The 21852-nt window shown below is 36.5% G+C and overlaps 1 protein-coding gene across 2 annotated transcripts; it reads right to left on the reverse strand.

The window, feature by feature from the left end:
* Positions 1 to 2047: 2047 nt before the first annotated feature.
* On the reverse strand, positions 2048 to 15779 carry LOC149179518 (V-type proton ATPase 16 kDa proteolipid subunit-like). 2 transcript variants are annotated; one of them, XM_089415679.1, is made up of 4 exons: positions 15630 to 15779; positions 15366 to 15462; positions 9947 to 10232; positions 2048 to 2531 (listed from the first exon to the last, which is right to left on the reverse strand). In XM_089415679.1, exons 2-4 carry the CDS (start codon positions 15442 to 15444, stop codon positions 2399 to 2401), a joined length of 498 nt encoding a protein of 165 aa, XP_089271805.1. In that variant the 5' UTR covers positions 15445 to 15462; positions 15630 to 15779; the 3' UTR covers positions 2048 to 2398. The 2 variants fall into 2 exon arrangements, with proteins under 2 accessions (XP_089271805.1, XP_089271804.1); XM_089415678.1 differs by having other exon boundaries at positions 15366 to 15470; positions 15630 to 15778.
* Between the last annotated feature and the right edge of the window lie 6073 nt (positions 15780 to 21852).

The raw sequence follows: 21852 nt of genomic DNA on the forward strand, positions 1-21852 counted from the left end.
TAATTAAAATAATCTTCCTTCTCATTCCTTAAATGACAGAACTCATGATGAGTTTGTAATTTAGAGCACATCTCAAGTTATAATCAAAGTATTGAAATGATCCATGTACTAGTGTTCAAAATTTCCAAAAATTAAATATTACTTTTGATTATGTCTCCTGTAAAACCCTGATTATGTAGCATTTTGTAGCATCACATTATCACATGAAAGCAATTGTAAAAATGTGAAGTAGTTTGAAACCCAGACTCTAGACCACGTAAACTGGTTTGATAATTGTGAAATGTTGCTTACTGTAATTCATATAAGAAGAAAAGTCATTAAATAAACACACAAAAGACTGGTTGAAAGTTAACCAGTATCACTTATTTTGGTAGTGGACTTAGAAGGGACATTAGACCATTTTATAGGAACCAGAAAAATACATTAATAATTGAAGATTCATCAAACTATATAATTTATACTAGAAAAATATATTAATTACTGAAGATTCATCAAACTATATTAATTTACAATGATGAGTTGAAATAAACTAAATAATAATTGTCCCAATAATAATAGTTTAAATCATACATATTTCTAATTGAATATGTTGCAAAAAAACTGTTCTAATTAAACATATTACAAAAAACTAACTTGAAAACTTGCTCTCTTAAAAATCCTTACATTTATACTAAAAACTAACTTGAAAACTTGCTCTCTTAAAATTCCTTATATTTATACTAATTTTAAATAATAACAATAACCTTTTAAACCAGTTGGATATTATTTTTTTAAGTAGTTTTTTTTTAATAATATAATTTATTAAATATGAAAGAATAAAAAAAAGTTTTATAATAAAAAAAATTGAATTTAACTCAAAGAACGACCGTGTTCTCAATAGTTGCGAACCCTCTCAGGTTTTTTTATGATAAAATACACCTATGGCTATTTTTTTTTAAATAATTTAATAGAAGGCGACAATTCTTACATCAACCTTAACCATTTTATCCATTTAACAAATGGACCTGCCTTTACCTGCCTTTCAACAACACAAAGATGAGTGTATTTTATGGACAATTACCACCTTCCAACGGGCTTGTAAAAACAACCTTTCTTTTAAAATAATTTAATATGGACCAAGTAAACAATTCTTACATCAACCTTGATCCAGTTTACAAATGGACCCCGTAGAAACACCTTTCAACCCATAAAGTGTATTTTATGGACAATTACCACCTTCCAGTGGGCTTGTAGAAACACCTTTCCACACCATGATGGACTAAGCTTCAGAAACAAATTAAAAGACAAATATGGACAATTCTTCCAGTGAAACAAATTAAAAGACAAATATTTTTTTCAAAATTAGAAAATATCTTAATTTTGCAATTGAGCATGCTTAGGTTATCACTGTGAAACTTTACCGGTAGCATCCTCATGTGGGCCTAGTTTTAAGCAGCCTGCTCAAAGCTGTGGGTGTGCATAGAAATTATGTTTTTAAATTTTTTAGGAAATTGTGGGTGTGGCTAGAAATCATGTTTTTAAAATTTTAGGAAATTGAGTCTTACTAGTATAACTAGTTAAGGATGGGCTTCGTCAATAGGTAAAGCTACCTAGAATCAAATTTTACTGGGGTGGTTGTACCTTATGTTAGAGAAAAACATGCTAAAAAATCTAATCAGTTAAAGGCTGGTATAACCTAAGCCAGGTGTGATTCCCAAGTAACTTTGAAACTTAAATATCCCTAGATCACAACTTCTGAAACTACAAATCAAACATGAAAAATCACAAACTTAACAAACAAAAACATAAAAAAAAATATGAAAATAAAAAAATAAAATAAAATATGCTGCTAAAACTTCTAAAAAGGAATGAATTACCACCAAAAAAACTTAACACTTCTTTTTCCAACAGATTTGATGGAAATAAGCTAAAGTGAACGACATGTTTCGGTCCCTTATTTGAAAGTACTTGCACTCTTCAGTTGGAAAGAATAAAAATTATTTCTTCCGACATTTAAACTGTACAATAGAGCTAAATGCGCTAACATGTATCATATAAAAAAATTAGGTTAATACAAAGACAATAATTCAGTGCAGTTGATCTTATTAACCTCGTAGGGTGGAATTTGAACATGAACTCTAAAATGGAATGGACTTGCAACATCCACATTTCTGAATGAACATTAAACCAAGCATCGCCTTGGATTTATGAAGGTGATTATATTCACAACCATCAATAACTTATGATATTCAACAACAAAGTTACAATGAAAAAATGCTTCGTACTAAGTTAACAGAAATTTTAGAGGACTAAAAGTTATACAAAAGATATCCAGTCACTGTGATGAAATTTCTGAAACATAGGGTTCTTTTTAAATGAACCCCCATTCAATCAAGTGACCTGGCATTATAAACTTCTATCAGTCAGCTCTTGACTGACCAGCTCGGGATGATAAAATAATACCCACAATCAAACCGTACAGGGCAAGCGCCTCTGCAAAAATGAGTATGAGGATCATGCCCACAAAAAGCTTAGGCTGCTGGGCATTTGCTCTGTAAACAAAAAGACAAGTAGCCATAAGTAAGAAAACATATGATAAATTTAATTTTAATCTGCCTGTCAATTCTCCTCACCTATTTTATCTCAGTATTAGGTACACATGCACAAGGGAAGCGAGAATTGCATTTTAGCATCAGATAGACATTCAAATCGTGGCATAATGAAAAACTGGACAGAAGTTTATCATGTTTGATGTGTTATTAAATTTTAAAAATAGCAAATTTAAAATACTTATGCTCAAAAAATGGCTCTCCTTGTTAAGAGATAAAGCGTTAAGTGAACGCGTCTAAATTGAATTGTTACAGGAACTCAAGCCGGCAAAACAAAGTCCTCCATGAGAACAGAAAGAAATAGATACGTATTCTCATAGCTCACCACAGAAGCAAAATACTTACACCTAGTGACTAGGCACCCTATGCCCCCTCTTCTTTTGGTTAATGGCCGTTTATCCCATTTCAAGATGAGTATTAAGAGGGATTCATAAGTTTTACCGGCCTACAAAAAGAGTAATGTGGGAAGAACCAGGACAGCTGGATCAAGGATACATAAGAAGTTCCAGTGGCTAGGCCAAGAAGACCAACAAATCATTTTGAATGGATGGAATGAACAATACGATTTGCCTGTCTGGACTGCTAATTAAACAACTACTAACGGGCCTGATAAAACCATCAGAGTCAGAACAGTGAGCTGTACAATAACCTCTAGATCCCATTTTGTTTTCATTGACCCCTGAGATTTTTTCTTTCCCATTAAGTTCAGTCTATAGATCAATATTACATGGGATTTAGGTACAACGCCAACAACAGAGAAGAAAAAGGCATGATGAGGTTTGGACCTGGCATCGTCACAGGTTGTGAGATTCTAAATTTATAATTGACTGAATGAATGCATCTATTATCCTACAATACCATCACTCATTAGTGTGCAGTGCATTCTTTTACATGATTCATGACTAGCTCTAAATTTACAGATCACTTCTTATGCCATCCTACAGCAATGACATCTACAATGACTCGAAACTTGGTCTGTTGTACTCTCAATGAAGCCTGATGATGTTGACATTGAACCACAGGGCTAGATTTTGGCACGGCTTTATTTATAAGTCTTGGTTTACGATGATGACAAGGTAAATTGTGTTACCTACTGTTTTAGTTTGTCTTTCTCAGCTGCTATCGCAATGACTGTTTTTCACTCTATTGAATATTTGGTATTCACTTATTAAATTTTAAACATAATAATTTCAGTTTAAAATTGAAATAAAAACTAATCTTATTCCTAAGTTTCTGATATTATGGTGCAGGTTATCAATTTTTTAACTAAAAAGTAGCTTAGTTTGCCACTGTGAATGGTGAAAATCAAATAGCAGACAGCAACTGTAACACTTTTTCCCACCCTTTTGGATTATTCTCAGGTAGTGGAGGGTGTCTCAAAATTCTCCTGATCTCAGCGTTATTATGAAGATGGGTTCACAAAACCCTACCTCGAAACTTAAAGCAAATATCGCCAGCGCGTTCGGCTCGTCAAAAGTTTTACAGCTATGTAAATTTTATCTAACTCCAATTACCAGATTGAAAATTATACCCATTTGAAACCCCGCGACATCAGCATGCCACATCATATGGCACTGGCAAGTGTCAAGCATGGCTCTGCCACATTGCATAAATCCCACATGGCCCTTCCACATCATAACGCAATAGGACCCCGTGCCATTGCTGCGGAAACAATCCCTTTTTAAAACCTTTGCGTTTCGACGACAATTTGCATGTACGACAGAGTAGTTTAAATAGGTCATAATAGGTCATAATTTTGAGAAATAGAAATTTTGGTATGATGTTAAGAAAATTTGGTTGAAATTTTTGACAATTCAAATTACTAAGGTTAAGTTTTAAGATTTTGGGTGCTTCAATTTTTTTTGATAATGCTGTATCCATTTTCACTATAAAAAATAATTTAAATACTTTCACAATTAAATTTTTTGAAATTTTTTTATCAGATTCCAATGAAAAATTTAATAGCCAAATAAAATTATAATCTTATTAAACAATACCTATATGACCATCAAGCACAACATCCACCGTGCTTAACCCATTCTCCTTTTAAACAATATTATAGTATTAAACAATACAGTGGATCCTTTGTTTCATTAGCATGCCAACAATCTGTGCACAGTATTAGTGATTAACTGCATGTCTTTATACAACCAATTACATTTGCAATAACCATTCAATAACCAAGTACTTTTCAATAACCATTGAATAGTTAATAACTTATAGTTAATAACTTAATACAAAGCCAGACTTTAACCAATAATAGTTAATAACTTAATACAAAGCCATACTTTAACCAATAACAACCAGTAATAAACAATACAGTAGATCCTTTGTTTCATCAGCATGCCAACAACAATCTGTGCATAGTATTATTGATTAACTGCATGTCTTCATGCAACCAATTACATTTGCAATAACCATTCAATAACCAAGTACTTTTCAATAACCATTCAATAGTTAATAACTTAATACAAAGCCAGACTTTAACCAATAATAGTTAATAACTTAATACAAAGCCATACTTTAACCAATAACAACCAGTAACGTAGTCATTTTCATTCAAATACACAACAATAACACTTATCTAAATGGTTAGAAATGGCTAGAAGTTAAAGGTGAGGTTTTGACTTTCTTCCCAATCCTAAACTAACTACACCAGTCTTTCTTGTAGCTCACCACTCCCTAGCCAAATCTATGGTGTGAGGAGATGTTTTTATAGGAAAATTTCAACGAAGGGTATTGTTTAATTTTAAGAATATGGGTTTACATTCTAAATAGTTTATCAACTATATTTTCAAAGCAATCATTGCCAGAGTTTGTAGCTCATTATCCAGATAATTTATCAACTTACTTAACCAGTACTAAATGGTTTATCAACTTCCCTAACACGCAATGGTTTGTCAACCCTTGTCAACAAGCACCCGAATGATTAGTTCCTGTCTCTTTCTGCGCTCCTACGCTACTGCCCTCTTTCGTCCAGATTTCTCTCTGCCCCTCTTTTGCTTGTTCCCCCTCTTCATGTCGTGGAGATAGGAAAAACGTGAGCATCTTCTCTACCCGTCATTTCTTTTTCCAGTTGTTGTTTGGTGGTGGGGTATTATGTTATGCCAGCCATGATTTCCATGCTAGAATTACATGTTCATCATTTAATCATTACAAAAGGAGGGGCCAACATAAGGGTGTGTTTACCATGAACAAGATGCAAAACCAATAAAAAGAAGAGTTGGCCTTACCACAAAAGAGGATGCCACGAGAAACAAAAATGATGACCCAGAAAAGCAAAATGATCTAACAAGGAAAGAAAAAAGAAAGACCTCAGGAAAGAACCTCGTAGCCAGAAAACTGTCCTCAAGAAGTGGACTAATGCTGGACTAATGCTGCAAAAAGTTCTAAAGGAAAAAAAAAGAAAAAAGCCCATAAATCTGCTAAAAAACCAATGAACTCAAAATATTTTTAGAAGAAGATAAAAATGGAAAAAACTACTACAATAAATAAAAAAACTGACAACCCGGTTGTTTTAACTTTCAAACTTGACCCCAAAAAAACATAAAATTGAAGACCTGACCGCCCAAACTGTGGTACACCGTGAAAAACAAAGCCAAATATAAGCAATGGTCAATACTATCAACATACAAGATACACATATGGTAAAAGGTGCATGTATGTATTAACATTGGTGATCATGTAAATTGAATACTGGATTAAACAAAAATTGTATTTTTGTACATTCTTATTGTAAAAACACACACAAAAATCTATTTCCTGAATCCAACACCTGATATTTAATTCCAAACAATTAATTACTGAACAAATACACAGCTAATTTCCCGACAAAAATTTCCTGACCAAATATTTAGCGGAAAAAAAATAACTCAATTTGAATCACATACACATAAACAATGTAACTAGCGCCTTTCAACAAACTCGGTTTAGTGCGAGATTTCAGCCCAAGACTCATCCTAACTTTTGTACATGTCCACAGGAAACTCGGCCCTTAACTCTTCTCTATAACGATTCTGAACCCAGCATATACAATCCTCATTCCACTCCTCATAAACTCGACCGATGTTCAACAGTCCATACACTTCCTCTGCCTCATGAGAGAATTGGACCTTTGAACAGGAGTATATGTTAATTTTCCAATGTTTTATGATTAACACAATCACTTCTTCTAATTTTTCTTCAATTAGTAATTATTTTTTAAATAAATTCAATCTTCCAATGACAATGAGCAATTGGAGATAAAACAGTAAATACAATGTACAATAGAAAACAACCCAGAGCAATAACAAGAGAAACAAGATTTGCTCAAGGATCAGGGAAAAACCTAACAAGGGGGAATTTTTTTCAAAATTCTTCTAATAGATTGTCATCAAATCTTCAACAGAGTGATACAATGTTCCAATTCATCAAAAATGAGTCAAAGGTCAACAACTTTGACTATCCAATTCAACTAACCAATGTCCAATGAGAGATGAGCCCAAAAGTAAAATTTGATCCAATGACAAAGTCTGCAATTTTTGGTCAAAGTCAACAATAGTCAAAGATGCCCTAACCAGTCAATGTTCAAAAGTGAAACCCTCTCCAAATCAGATCAATCAACAGTGAAAGTATTTGGCCTTCCTTGTTGGTCAAAGATCAGTCAAAGCAACCTCCAAAAACTCGGTCAAAGGGGAGAGAGAGCCTATGGTCAACTTCAGTCAAAAGTCTGAAATCAACCCAAGTCAAACTGCCTAGAAAAATTTGACTTCTTCACCAATCAATTCGACCCTCCAAAATTGAAATTTTCGAAGTCAAAACATCAAGTCAAAGTTGGTCAACAACTAGTAAAACTGTCCCAATGAAAAAGTCAGCACAAAAAACAGATTTGTCCTCCTTCCCTTCGCACATGTGAGCTCATACCTCCTTATTTCAGACTTGTACGAACCAATCAAACGAGGAGAGAGAAGATGTGATGTATTGATGATGCTCCAAAGTGATGTGATATGATGTGTATTTATATGTGGTGGAAGAGACCCAATTTGTCCTTTAGGCCAACCTGAACTTATGTGCACTTATGTGTTTCACCTTAAAAATTATGTTTTTCCTTGACCAAATTAAATTCTTCCAAGGGCTAGGAGGGGTCTTTCTTGATGAGGAAAGTTGTCCAATGGAAAATATTTGTCCCTGAGCTACCAAATTAACTCAACTCTTCCCTGTAACAACTCAGAACCTAACATATACAACCCTCATTCCACTCATAAACTCGGTGAACATTCAACAATTCATACACTTCCTCGACCTCATGAACTAGAAGAAGTGGACCTCTGAACAGGAGCACATGCACAACCTTACCATAGATCTGGCACAAAAAACTTCGGCCCTTATTCTAATGGTGCTACACAGGTTGTATGCATAGAAGTCACCCACAAAACCTTTACCAAAAACTTAGTCAAGCTTCCTCCTTCGTCCTGCACAGAACATGAAACAAGAGACAGAAACAAAACATGTCTTCCCTTCTCCTTATCTAACTCAAACCTTGAGGAATGCGACTCCTTTGGCTCAGTTTTCTCTTGAGAGGAAATGCTCTTGTGAATGCGCTGGTCTTTAAACGAATCTGCGCTTTGATACCATGTAGAATTTCCTGTGAAATTATGCAACTGTTGTAGTGAACAAGTCTGAAACTAGTCATTACACCAAGACACAAAATTTCTATACCAATCTGCAACAGAATAGAACCAAAAAAAACACATTCACACAGTACAATAATACAAGATTTTTCTAAGAACCCAACTTGGAAAACCTTCTGCTAGCTCTTGACAAAGTTGAGCAAATAGAATTAATTAAAAGGAAAATTGTTTCACTAGAGAACAAGGTTATTCTCTCTGCTGACGCTTCGCTGAAACCTACTTGCAACAATCTTGCCCTTAGCTCCTAAATCCTTGCGCTGGCCCTCCCTGTCCTTAGCTCCTAAATGCTTGTGCAGGCCCTGGAAATTCCTCCTATTTCTTAGCGCGCACCAACAAGAATTTTCTTTGCCAAACATTGCGTATAGGCGTCTCCTTCATGCTCTTCCTAGCTTTGCTAGCTCACACACAAAACTCGTGCTCTCTGTTGTCTTGTCTCACCTACTCATGCTCACAAAACAATGATCAATTTTGTGCCTTCATCCGCCTTATATGCTTTTCGCTCATGCTAGATCTGACAAGTTTATTTTTGGAACTCGATCTTGTGATTGACTAGTTAACTGAGTCTAATTGACTCATGTAACTCGTCCTAGCCACATATAACCATTGAGACTTCTCACACTAGGATACAAACAACTGAGCCTCCAACTATTTGCAGAGTTAAACTGCTTCATGAACTCACCGTAACTTTTATGAACTCATCCTAAATTATAGGGACTCGTCCTAACTTATAGGAACTTGTGCATGCTAAAGACAAGATTGTTTGTGGTCTCTTTAACTAAGGCACAATTCAAAGAAGGACATTCTCTCACTACTATTTTAAATAAACATATTTCTACCCAGTGATCAATTCTTCATTAATAAATAAATCAAGGAACTTACTTGAGCTCCCATCCTAGGATAATGGCCCACTGAGAAAATACAAAACTGATCACCAGCCTCACTGTACTCTCTTGGACCCAACACACACTCACTAAGAAGCCTCTCTCAATTTTGTGTTGTTGTGTCTTAGCCTCAACACTTAGGCTCAATTTATAACTTTCCTAAGTTAATATTGACGTCCAAAATTAGCTCGTGAATTTAATTGAAGATAAAGGACTTTAATTTAGTTAAACTATTCTATATTGAGCTTTCTTTACTTTAACTCAAGTACAGGTCATAAATTTAGCATGCTTTACATGCACATCTCATGCATGTCACGTGCAACACATTCACATGAATGCCATGTCATATGCAAGCTCCTAAAAAAGCAAATCAAGATCCTTCTAATCAAAACACGAGAATATAAATATCTTCCTAGCCACAAAACTCAACATTTTTCTCATTCAAGCATCTTATTGCTAGATAAAAAGTTAAAAACACCCTTGTGAAATGAATGCAAACTCATTTTGCTTTTCGAATAAATGCATTTTCATTAATTTTCCAACCAATACAATTTTAGGAACATGATTTATCATTTTAGAATGAATGCAATTTCAAAACACGTGATTTTTGGAACAAAAGCAAATACATGCACTCATGGGTTAGCTCTTTTTCTATTGATTTTTAATCTAACATCTACCAAGGAATCAATGTACTCCAACAGAATATTTTCAAAAACAATCTTTTGGGTTGTCGGGGTCAATATGTACCATGAAAATACAAAACCGGGGGATATTTAGTTGAGGTGTGCTCTGAGTGAACCATACATACCTGACACCAGCATCACCCACGATGCCAATTGCCATTCCTGCAGACAAACCAGAAAGACCACAAGCTAGCCCGGATGATAAGTGGGCATATCCATCAAATAAATAATAGGATTTAGCCTTCGGGTTGATTCCGGTACTTATAATAACTGCAATGATCAAACCATATATACCCAACACTCCGGCCATAACAACTGGTACTATAGATTTCATCACAAGTTCTGGCCTCATAACACCCATGGATGCAACTCCAACTCCACTCTTTGCCGTCCCATAAGCTGCCCCCATGCCTGCACAGCACGACACAAGTGAATTAAGGATGCACAAGATCCCATAAGCGAATCAAGAAACGCGCAACCTGCATTCAATAATCTCTTGAAAATACCACAAGATATATTGAACAACCTTTAGTCAGTGAAACATATAATAACTATCCAATATTTACTACCTAGAAGTACTTACAAAAGCACTGAGCTTATTATAGCTTAGTGAAAGTTATCCTTAATAGAATCAATAAAAGAAAACCAAACTTTCATTATATTTTCATTGACAGTACAAAATAGCCCTACGTTGGCTGAATCTCAAAATGTCCAGAATTCCAGTCAAATTCATTGATTATGGTTGTTCTGATGGTTGTCTGAATCTCAAAATGCGCATTGGTTGTTATGATGTATATTTGATCATGGCACAACAGATTACAAGCAAACTAAGATTGACCTGTTGAGAACAAGCATATGAAGTTATGAACCGAGAAAATGTGGTCTAACCGTTACTCTGTGTACACCCAGCGATACTTTAAAGTTCGGATAGAATTGACTCAGACCTGGCCAACTCGGCCGGGTTGATCCCTGAGCGTACTGAGTCAGCCAGAAGCTTGGTTTGAAGGGCTGGTTTGGTACCAAACTGGGCCTTCTCTGTCGACTACAGGCCTACATGTAAGGATATCCTAATTCAATGTTGGGCAAACATCTTCCGACTCTCGTGGATGGTGCACTAGTTCCAATCAGTAGAGTGGTTGGAACAACATTCAAGCGCGTTTGAACATTGTAACAATTTTCTGCAAAATTGCAAAGGCCACGTTTACCAATAAATAATGTTGGTTTGTTTCTGTCAATGATTTTGTTACAGATTCACAAAACCTTCCCATTTACAGCACTCTTCCCACTTGAATGACATCTATTTTTGTCTCCACGTTGCCTTAAGACTTACGTTTCACTTCTACAGTGTCAGGGATGTATTCAAGTTGTCAAGAATGAAATCTTGTGCCTAGGCTGACCAACACCTCAGGTTTGATCTTATAGTGGCAAATCGTTCCAGGGAACATCAAGTTTCTTATGGGAAGATGAAAACGAAACTGTCAAGCTAAGGAATTGAAGACTAAGCATCAACTTAATCAGGCCCGAAAAATTGAGTTGGATTTTTTCAATGTTGCTAAACAGAGTTTCTTTTAGGAAATTGCCCATCAACTTTGGGATTTGGAAACTACTGGACTTGAGCACTAAAATTGAGGCGCACAAATTAATTGGCATAACGATGGTTATGACACTACAAAAATAATGTACTTCCACTGCTTAAAACATAAATAGTTATGTACTTCCACTCTTAAAACATAAATAGCTCCGTGAATAGACTCGTATCTATATTATGTTTATCATTAATTTTTACCATGTAGTACGCCAGTAGCTTGCAGCATGTTTTTGTTTTTGTTTTTTTTTTAACTCGAAGGCTATTTTAGTATTTACTATTTAGTGCCTCATTGATTAAGTAAGAATTATTTAGTGCCTCATTTGATGAAGCATTTTCTTACTTGAACTATTTAGTGATTCATTGATTAAGCATTTTTTTGTGCCTCATTGATTAAGTAATAATTATTTAGTGACTCATTTGATTAATCATTTTCTTACTTGAACTATTTAGTGATTCATTGATTAAGTATTTTTTTATTGAATTATTTAGTGCTTTAATATTTTTTTATGGAATTATTTAATGTTTCATTGACTAAGTATGTTTTTACTTAATGTTAAATTTGCAAAGTGGGATGGTGTTTGGTTGGGGTTTGTGATAAAACTTCTTTTATATGTTGATGACCTCGTATTGATTGCTAAATTGGCCTAGGGATTGCAGATGCACCTATATGCCCTTGGGCATTTTTGTAAAACAGTGGGGATGCAAGTCAATACCAGCAAGACCAAAATAATGATTTTCTCAAATAAAAAGAAGCATAGTTAGCATACGTTCTTCTTTGAAGGCAACATTCTTGAAGAAGTAAATGCATACAAGTACCTCGGGATTGATTTCAACAAGAAGCTTAATTGGGAGCACTGCAGAAAGAAGAGAATTTTAGGAGGGTGGAAAGCATTATATGCTCTTCAAAACAAATGTAGAGATACAGAGTTATGGGATTGGAAAACAATTCAAGTGCTTTTTGGGCTCCTAGTTTGTCCAGTGATATTATATGGGTGTGAATTGTGGGCTAGCAACATCCTTGTCTCAAAATGGAAGCAAATTGAAAAAATCCAAAAACACTTGATCATGAGCAAGTTTAAAATAAAAAATTTGGTTTCTTATGAGATAATGCTGAGTGAAACAGGAGCAACTTCCATCGAAGCAATTGCTATGGTGCGTCTCATAAGGTATCTTCAGAGAATTGAGCAAATGGGAAAAGGTAGATGGCCTTGAAGTTAGCTTCAATGAAGAAATGAGTGAAAGAAAGAAATCATGGATGAGACAAAACAACAAATCGATGCAAAAATGGAATATTTACCTCAATGCATGTCCCACAAATAGCAAGGATTTAAAGAGTTAGGATATGGAGAAGTTTCGTAAGCATATATGGGGAAAAGAGTTGGGTAGAAAGAAGAAGTATTGTGTTCAAGAATTCAACCCCATGTGTGATCTCCAACAAAAAGAGTACATTGGAGCTAGCATTCCATGGAGAGCAAAGATTCTTATTGCTCAATTAAGAACTAACTCGCATCAATTACAATGCGAAACAGGTCAGTGGAAAAGACCTAAAGAAGCTTGAGAAGAGCAGGTGTGTACTTTTTACGCTTTTGGGGCAGTGGAATTGGAAAAACATTTCATTTTGGAATGTGATGCTTTCAGAGACATCAGAGACAGCTACAGCAGTTTGTTAACATCGGTTTCTTGACATTGCCTTTTCAGTTAGGGGACTGTTAGAAGGTTGGGTCAGCTCATCATTAATTTGAATAATAAAAGGATTGAATTGCAAAAGGCAAAAACAGGGAAGCTAGTGGTCTCATAAACTATATCTAATCCCGTGGACGTTAAAATTTCATTAATTCATTCCTATCCACCTTTACATTGTATATACATAAACAAACTTTACATAATTTGTTTCCAATAATTTGCAATTTTAAAATATATTTTTTCATTTAATTTTAAATATTATATATTTTTAATTAACAAAGTGGCAAGTCATTGAAATCAGATTGGTGAAGTCATTCTCAATCCGAGCTTATGCTCAACCGATTTCAAGTCAGAGTCCAAGTCTTAAAATATTGACACCCAGAACGCACAAGTTCACTGTCAATATGCTTGTTAAGCAAAACCCCTCTCAAATCATAAAACTAAATTATAAAGGAAATGTAGGACTAAAGTCAGCACCCACTGTCCAATAAAAAGTTCCCGGAGGGTAATTATTGAGTCAAATGTAAGTCCGTTCAGTAAACTTGGATGATTCTTGGCAAATGCTTATGCTATTATAGTTTTCTGTCCAGAAAATGACTTCAGAAATAGAAAGGGTTTTTTTTGGCAAGGTAGTGTGGATAGAAGGTTTATATTTTACCAGTTGTCTCGAATGACGCTTAAGGGCAGGTGGTCTTTTAGTTTCTCTGCTCGCTTGGATAAGCGGTAGTGTGGGCCACAGCTCCTTTGTAGCTTGTGCTGCCTTTTGGTACTTTTTTACAGATTAACCACTCTCACTTGATAAAATAAATAAGCATCGATCTTCTCATATTTACCGCTGCCTACAAGTGGCATTGATATATGTTTGTCATGTCTCAAACATACATGAATCCAAAAATCAAGTTTGTAACAAATGGCTGAGGTCTTCTCTAGGTAACAGTGTCATTGTCTGTGCAAGCAATACAGATTAACCACTCTCACTTGATAAAATAAATAAGCATCGATCTTCTCATATTTACCGCTGTCTACAAGTGGCATTGATATATGTTTGTCATGTCTCAAACATACATGAATCCAAATATCAAGTTTGTAACAAATGGCTGAGGTCTTCTCTAGGTAACAGTGTCATTGTCTGTGCAAGCAAATCAACATCTGTATACCGTGCGCCCTTGAATCATTGTAAGCTTCGTTGAACTCAAGAAATGATTGAACCATTCTAGTCAAGAGATGATTCAGAGCTTACTAGTTTAGATCCATTGTAGTCCAGAGTATTACTAGTTTTTCTTTCTTGCACAAACAAAACGTAGAGATTGAGATACACAATTAAGACACGGCGGAGATATAATATTATTGGATGAAAATGCATAAAACACTTATTTTGAGAAGAGCATCTAGAAGAGCTTGTGAGCCTAAGCGTAGGAAATGGCAACTGAAGCAAATGTAAGGCAATCAATAGTGGTTTTTGTTCCAATATAGTTGCAGCTTTAAATTGGATTTGTTAACTGCTCTGCTAGGCATAAACGTCATTAACTAAGCAATACATCAGTTTGGTTTTTCTTGGCTCAGCCTTTCTTTTCGTTAAAAACATTGCGAATAAACGAGGGTCTTCCATTGACGATATGGATTTGCTCTGAATGTCATTGATAATCCCTCATCCCAACCAAGGTGAGGAGATCGAACCCCATGGAGCCAAACCACCAGAGGAGATAGACGAACCCTCAAATAAAAATACCCTTGATCTCAAGTTTGTGTTAAAATGGTTTAAATTAGACTGAGTTTATGCCCCGGTTAGCCCATTTATGGGATAGAAGAAGAATAGCTTATAATAAGATGTTTATCACCCGGATTATACAGTAGACACTAAAATTAGATTTTTGTTTTGTTATCAGAGTGAGGCTATGACCCCGGTAGCCGGTTTATTAGATAAAAGAAAAATAACTTACAATAAAATACTTAACACCAAACTTGTACAGGGCCTAAAAAACTTAATTTAAATTAAAAAATAAAAGATATCATATACCATCTTAACAGTACCCACAATACCCTGGCGAAAAGAATAGTTTAAATTATAAAATAAAATTCAAAAATAAAGGGCCCAAAATTTCCAGAAGATTAAAAATAAAAACTTAGGAATAATTTTTCAGACTGTTTTATTAAGCTAGACCTCGGTAATGGCAATGCCGAGGGACCGATCTGGTGGAAAAGCGTTGGTACTCAATTGAAAATAGCATAATAAAATAGAATTATCACAGTTGAGTTGAATTGAGGAATCATACATGAGAAAACAAGGGCTGCCGCAGCTCCAAGGAATCCGAAAAGAGGTGCCAGGTCGTCTCCGCTGAATGGGTCCGCCATTTCGTCTACGCTGATGATCTGCCGATCTTTCAAATGAAATCAACCTTTTAAATGCAATTCGTGGATTAAATGATCTCGCGGGAAGATGGAAGCAGAGTATTAAGGTGAAAAAAGAGAACACTCAATCCGTCGATCTCTACTATCCCTTGGAGACGAAGGGAGAAAGAAGGTATATAGAGACGTACCCAGGGCACAAACGGAATGGAATTCCTCGTGGAGAGAACCGCCGACCGCCTTTATCCGAGCAATCTACCGGTTCTTCGAGTTGCACGGACTGCGGAAGGGTAGCTAGTGAGTACTTTGTAATACAAGCGGGTGGTCACGTCAACGCACCCGGAGGTAGAGCTTCTGGCCTTTCCTAAGGAAGTAATTATATATATATTTTGAATTATGCTGAGCTTAATTCTGGCTCTAAGTTGGATGGAAGAACAATTTACTGGTGAGTAAGATATTATCACGGGAATTGTACGAAGTTTAGAACTTGAACTCCCTCATGATGTTTGAATTTCATGGAAACTAAACCACACATAAACTAACTATTATACACTTCATGGATAAAATAATTTAATATTGTTATAAGACAATTATTTTTTTAAAAGCATAACTAACATTTCAATGTGATCAAAAGTGTGTATAATTGATTCATATTGTTTTATTAAATTTTGAATTAATTAATATGGTGTTCTATTAACGTATTTCATGGTGAAAAGGTCACCAATTTGAAATCTTGTCACCACAACCCAGCCTTGAGTACAAATTAGTGTGCCCCAAATAAAATACAATCTTCTCAAACAAGTCAACAAACACAAATACACTCTACCTCCTAATATCACTTAAGTATGATAAATGATGAAGGTATGTTTTGAACTTGTTGTGAAGCGTTTTTCTAGGTTTTTTTAAGTAAACGAGCTAGGGCTTTTTACATGGCCTGAATCTGACATTGCATAGAAGTAATTTCCTTCATGTCGTTGCTGCATTGGTCTCGCACTTAACCCATCTGGTGCAACATGAGAGCAGTCATGACAAGCGCCTCAGGGTGGGGGTGGGTGCAAACCCCTCCTTTAAGAATGTGGTCATAGGAGATGGAGGTTCTGGTTCAAGCCATCAAATGTAAACACCCCATCGATCGGCTCTTGGTCCAAGTCGCTCAAATAGAAATAAAGACAATCCTCTACTGGGGATGAATTAGCAAAATAGTATGCAAGGGAGATGCCTCCCTAAGGCAGTGAAAGATCCTACATACAAAGTAAAATGAGACAAAATTGAGAGTTACATCTGACATATGAAGGATCACACTTTAATATGCAAGTTCATCAACATTTTGCCAGCAAAGAGAGCATTAGTTGGATGGATCCAAAAAAATGGTAGTTGAAGCGACATACTGATCCAAGTTGGGAGCAAAGGGTCTCTTTAAGATGATTTTTGCAAATATGGAAGTCATAAATAGGATATTTGAGAATGACCCATATTTTCTCAATAATGCGGGGATATTCATGAAATTTTGACAAGAAATGTACAACCTAGAAAGGAAAATTTTATAGCTGCCCTAATTTGGATTCATTATTTTCTCTACCAAAAGAATTTTTGAAAGAGGAAATCTTAAAAGGTATTGAAAACATGATTGGAGATTTTGTGAAAATATATGAAGTGACCAAGCGAGAACACTACACTTCATATGCGAGGATACATGTGTATACGAACATATCCGCACCACTATTGGAATCAAACAAAATCTCCTACCATGATGAAGTTTGGAAACAACCTTTATATTATGAGCATGCATTGTTAAGACACTGCAGGTGCTATGAATATGACCATGTATTCAAGGATTGTCCCTCTAATCTCACGAAGGCAACAAAATAAAATCAACAAAAATAGAATCATGAGGGATTTCAGAAAGTCCAACCTCGACAAAAAAACCCTTGAGCACAAAATGCGACAACACCAGAGGAGCCCCTTCAGTGTAAAAGTCATTATGAGGCATTAAGTAGAGAAGAATAGGAAATGCCAAATTAGGTACATCCTCAAGAAACATATAAAGATAAGGGCAATGGAAAACCATAGGCGGAAGCTCATAAAAGAAAAGTGTCAGAGGAATCCAAACAGAATGCACCAATAGAGGAAATTGATTTGCCAAATGTAAAGGAAACGAGAAATGTTGATGGGCTAGAGGACATGGATATGGATGAAGTTACACTCTCAGACCTCATTGAAGAATGGAGAGATAAGGCCTTGGGAAAGATACCAGATTAGCAAAAAAAAATTGTTTAGATAGACATATTTGTGGCTAAAAAAATAAAAGGAATGTGACTTTGAATGGAGCAAGCTCATCCCTAATAAGTCTTGCTATATAAACACAAAGCTTCAAAGAAACTCTCAAGCATGTGAAGGAAGACAAAAAGAGAGGACGAAAAAGAAAAAAAAGAGTTAATACATGAGATGGGGGATGCACTTGTCAATTATGGACAAGTGGCTCTCTCAATGAAGGTGTTTTCCTTTGCTCAACATCCTTCCCATTGAAAAAAATCACGGAACATAAGAGGACTTAACTTTCGAGGCAAACAAAGACTTCTCGAAGAGAGAAACTATAGGGAACTCCCTACAATAGTAATATTATAAGAGACTAAATATGATAGTGATAAAGTCAGCGCGATAACCTCTCATTGTTGGAGAGGAAGTCAAACCATAGTACTAGATGTTGCAAGTAAATTAGGGGGAATAATTATCTTATGGAATCCAAACAAATTTGAATTTATGGATTGGATAGCTACCCCGAGGATAATCTCTCGTAGATTCTCACTACCTAGGATCAAAAGAAACATGATGCATAACAACAGTCTATGGGCCAAATAGAGTGAACAAAAAGGCAATCTTTCTTAGAAACGTGTCTAGCTTCAGGGAGATTCACCAAGATAAGCCTTGGATTATATGTGGAGACTTCAACATGGTGACATCATTGGAGGAAAAAGAGGGAGGTACTCACTGCTTGGACATAGACTCCTAATAGTTCAAACAAGTGATGCAACAAATGAAGTTGTCCAACGTGGAAACAATTAATGGATTATTCACCTGCAAAAATCATTGTGGCAATAAGAACCAAATAGTGTCATGGTTAGATATATTTTTAGTCTCAAAATCTCTCTTAGAAGTGGATATCTTCCTGGAACATTTATTCTTCCTTGTACAAGTTCGGATCACTAGCTAATTTGTTTAGAAATAGATATCAAAGTTGCCCCTAAAAATAGGCCTTTCAAATTTGAGAGTTTATGGCTTAAGGATCCATCCTTCCTTGAGAAGGAAAAGGTGTGGTGGGAAGAGATTCAAATTCAAGGTATCTCCAATATGGCCAAGTTTCAACAAAAGCTCAAGATTCTTAGGTCATAAAAAATGTAACAAAGAGGATATTGGAAATATTTTCCAAGCAAAATAAGAATTGAAAGTACAAATGCAAGAGGTTCAACAATAAATAATTCTAGAGGGAAGAACTAAGGATTTGGCTACAAAAGAAAGAGGGTTGCTCACAAAAATAAAGGACAAAAGGTAACAAGAGGAAAATGTTATAGAGGCAAAGTCAAGAATCCATTGGCTTTGAGAAGGGGAGAAGAACATAGTTTTTTCATAAATTGATGATCAAACACCAACATCATAGTAAGATATTTTTGCTTAAAGATGAAGCTAGGAAAAAACTCATAGATGGATCAAGTATTGATTAAATATTATGGATCACTTTTAGTTGAACCAAATCATAGTCGACAGAGACTAATTCATGAGATCGTGGAAAACATCCTAGTGCTAGACAACCATGTCATAATGTTGCCTTGATGTGAGAGGTATCTTATGTTGAAGTCTAAAAGGTGGTAATGTTCATGCCAAAAAACAAAGTGTCAGTTCTAAACGTGCTCACCATAGATTTTTTTCTAGGATTGTTTGCACCTCCTTAGCGAAGAAATCCATGACCTATTGGAGGAATCTTGTAGTACATGCTCTTTATTTCAAACCTTGAATGCCATGCTATTAACACTAGCACCCAAGTCTAACAAGGCCTAGGATCCTGGTAGCTTCAATCCAATAGCCTTATGCAATGTGATATATAAGATTATTTTGAAAGTCATTGCAAATCATATAAATCCACTCATACCAAATTTGATTTCAATGGAGCATAATAGTTATGTGGCTGGAAAATATATCTTGAATGGAATAGTAATAGTCCATGAGGTCCTCCATTCATTAAAAAAATATAAAAAGTTAGGAATGCTAATTAAGCCTCACCTGTCTAAGGCTTTCGACATACTTTTTTTCTTCTTTTTGTTACTGCTTGGTAGGTCCTCCTTTTCTATTAAATTTAATCAGCAAGTTACAACCATCTGAGAGATTTGTTAGGTGGCCTCAACTTGCCCTGCGGGAAACCAAGTTTGTTGGCCACCTAACAGCATGGAATGCCATCCAAAACCGAAACAATTTGATCCTTCCTATCCAAGCTATGTAAGATTGTATGTCCATATCTATTTTCCTATTTAATTGCAAACTAACATAATTGTAATTACAAATGAAAGTAAATGCTATCTGCATCAAAAACTAATACAAGAGACCTTGGTTCACTGATCTGCATCCTCTGTCGAGGTAGAATCCACTGGTGTTGGGTCTTTGACATTCGACCCCAGAAGCTCATCTGCTGGCAAGATGCAAGGCAAATGTTTCTCAATCTGTTGGAGGCGACCATCTTGCTTCTGCAACTGAAACATGATTTTCTGAAATTCCCTTTTGTAGTCCGGGAATGTATGCACTACGGTGGCCATGTTCAAGGCAATTTGTTCCAGGGCCTTGCCCAAGATTCCTTTCATTGACCAGTAAAGGAAGAGGGTGTGTTTGAACTGTGTTATTCTGTCGCGGGTGTGACCGAGATCCAGTACTAAGACCCGCCAATCCTCAGCTTCAATTTCCATGGAGCCTACCTGCCGATTCAGGTCAACCTCCCATTTTTCTATGAGCTTCTGGATTTCCTTATCGATGCCCTTGTGGTATGGTTTTGTTGCTTCATTGATAATGTTCACCGTCAGCTTGCCTCCCATATTACGAGACTCCCCTTGCTCATATTTTCCTCTGGATTTTCTACCTTTGCCTCAGCCGCGCAAAGTTAGGTTGCGTGTGCTTGGCACTGCTCAGACCATCTTAACTCACCCCCGATAATATACTTTGTGGCAGTGGAATCGTTTCAACGGGTTGAACCACTTGCTTGCAGGCTGCCCAAGACTCGTTCCTTGCAATTTACCTGTACACAGTCCACCTGACATGCATAAAAACTGGTCGAGCTGTTCACCATCCAAATTAGGTTCAAAACAATTTGTAATTCGATTTCTAAAGACAACACAAACAAATTCAGATGCTGCACTATTATTTCCAGGCTCTTGGCCCCATACATTGCCCCTCTGATGCAAGAAATTACTCATCTCTCCCTTAGCCCCACTTCGCTTAGACTCCCAACACCCATCAGGTGCGTTCCCTATCAGGTCTGCCTCACTCTGTTGCAGAGCCGAGGCCACCGTATCCCCTAGCTAGTCCATCACGGTGATGTTTATGTCCCTTCGGCTTTCAACCACAACCCAAGGCCTTTCGGCCCAGAGTTCAGTGAGCCTCAAAATTGCAATTCCCCCACCCTGCCTACCCTCTCTAGCTACCCTCCCAGCATGCATGGTGAGGAGGATCCCTTGACGGGAAAGCCAAATGCCAAAAAGTATGGAAATGGTGGCACCTCTAGGCCAATTTTCGCTGCGGACCCCCAGACTTAGCATTAAACAAAACAAAGCAGGACTCAAACTTACAAAACCCTGCCAACTGATACCCTACCAACCCAGACCATAAACCCCGAAGACTTCCAGCATTGCAACAAACAACATACCAATGGGATAGACAACATACCAATTCACCCTCGCTATGGTGGTTTGGATGTGAGCCTGGTCTGTCCACCCGCCTTTGTTTCGATGCCCTCCTCTGCGACAATCTCCTTGCTTACTCTGGTTACCACCCTGCATGCAAACCTTCAGAACCTCACTACCATAATGGAGACAAACGCCCATCCTATCGCCACCCTCCCAGCTATAACTCTCATAGTTGCCCGACGTGACCCTGCCAGCCTTGCCACGCATGTGGAAGGTGGTGGGTTGACACTTCAAGGCTCTCACCATTAAATTCCTTGATTTCATCGATTGCCAAGTACGCACCCCTGATCGGCGGTTCTGGTCTGGTGTTCCTATACTTCTTAAGCTAGTGGCCTTATCCTGGATGAGGATTTCATCCAGCGGCTTCAACCTCCCATCCTCCTGTTGGGGGGCCAGATCGGTTCCAGGGGTTCGGTTTGATAAGAGCATCCCTAATTTCCAGGAAGTCAACATCTCTATTTCCTTTCCACTT

Source organism: Pinus tabuliformis, chromosome 3_2, assembly GCF_031772625.1.
Source record: "Pinus tabuliformis cultivar Carrire ecotype Pingquan chromosome 3_2, CPIR1, whole genome shotgun sequence".
Taxonomy (NCBI): domain Eukaryota; kingdom Viridiplantae; phylum Streptophyta; class Pinopsida; order Pinales; family Pinaceae; genus Pinus; species Pinus tabuliformis.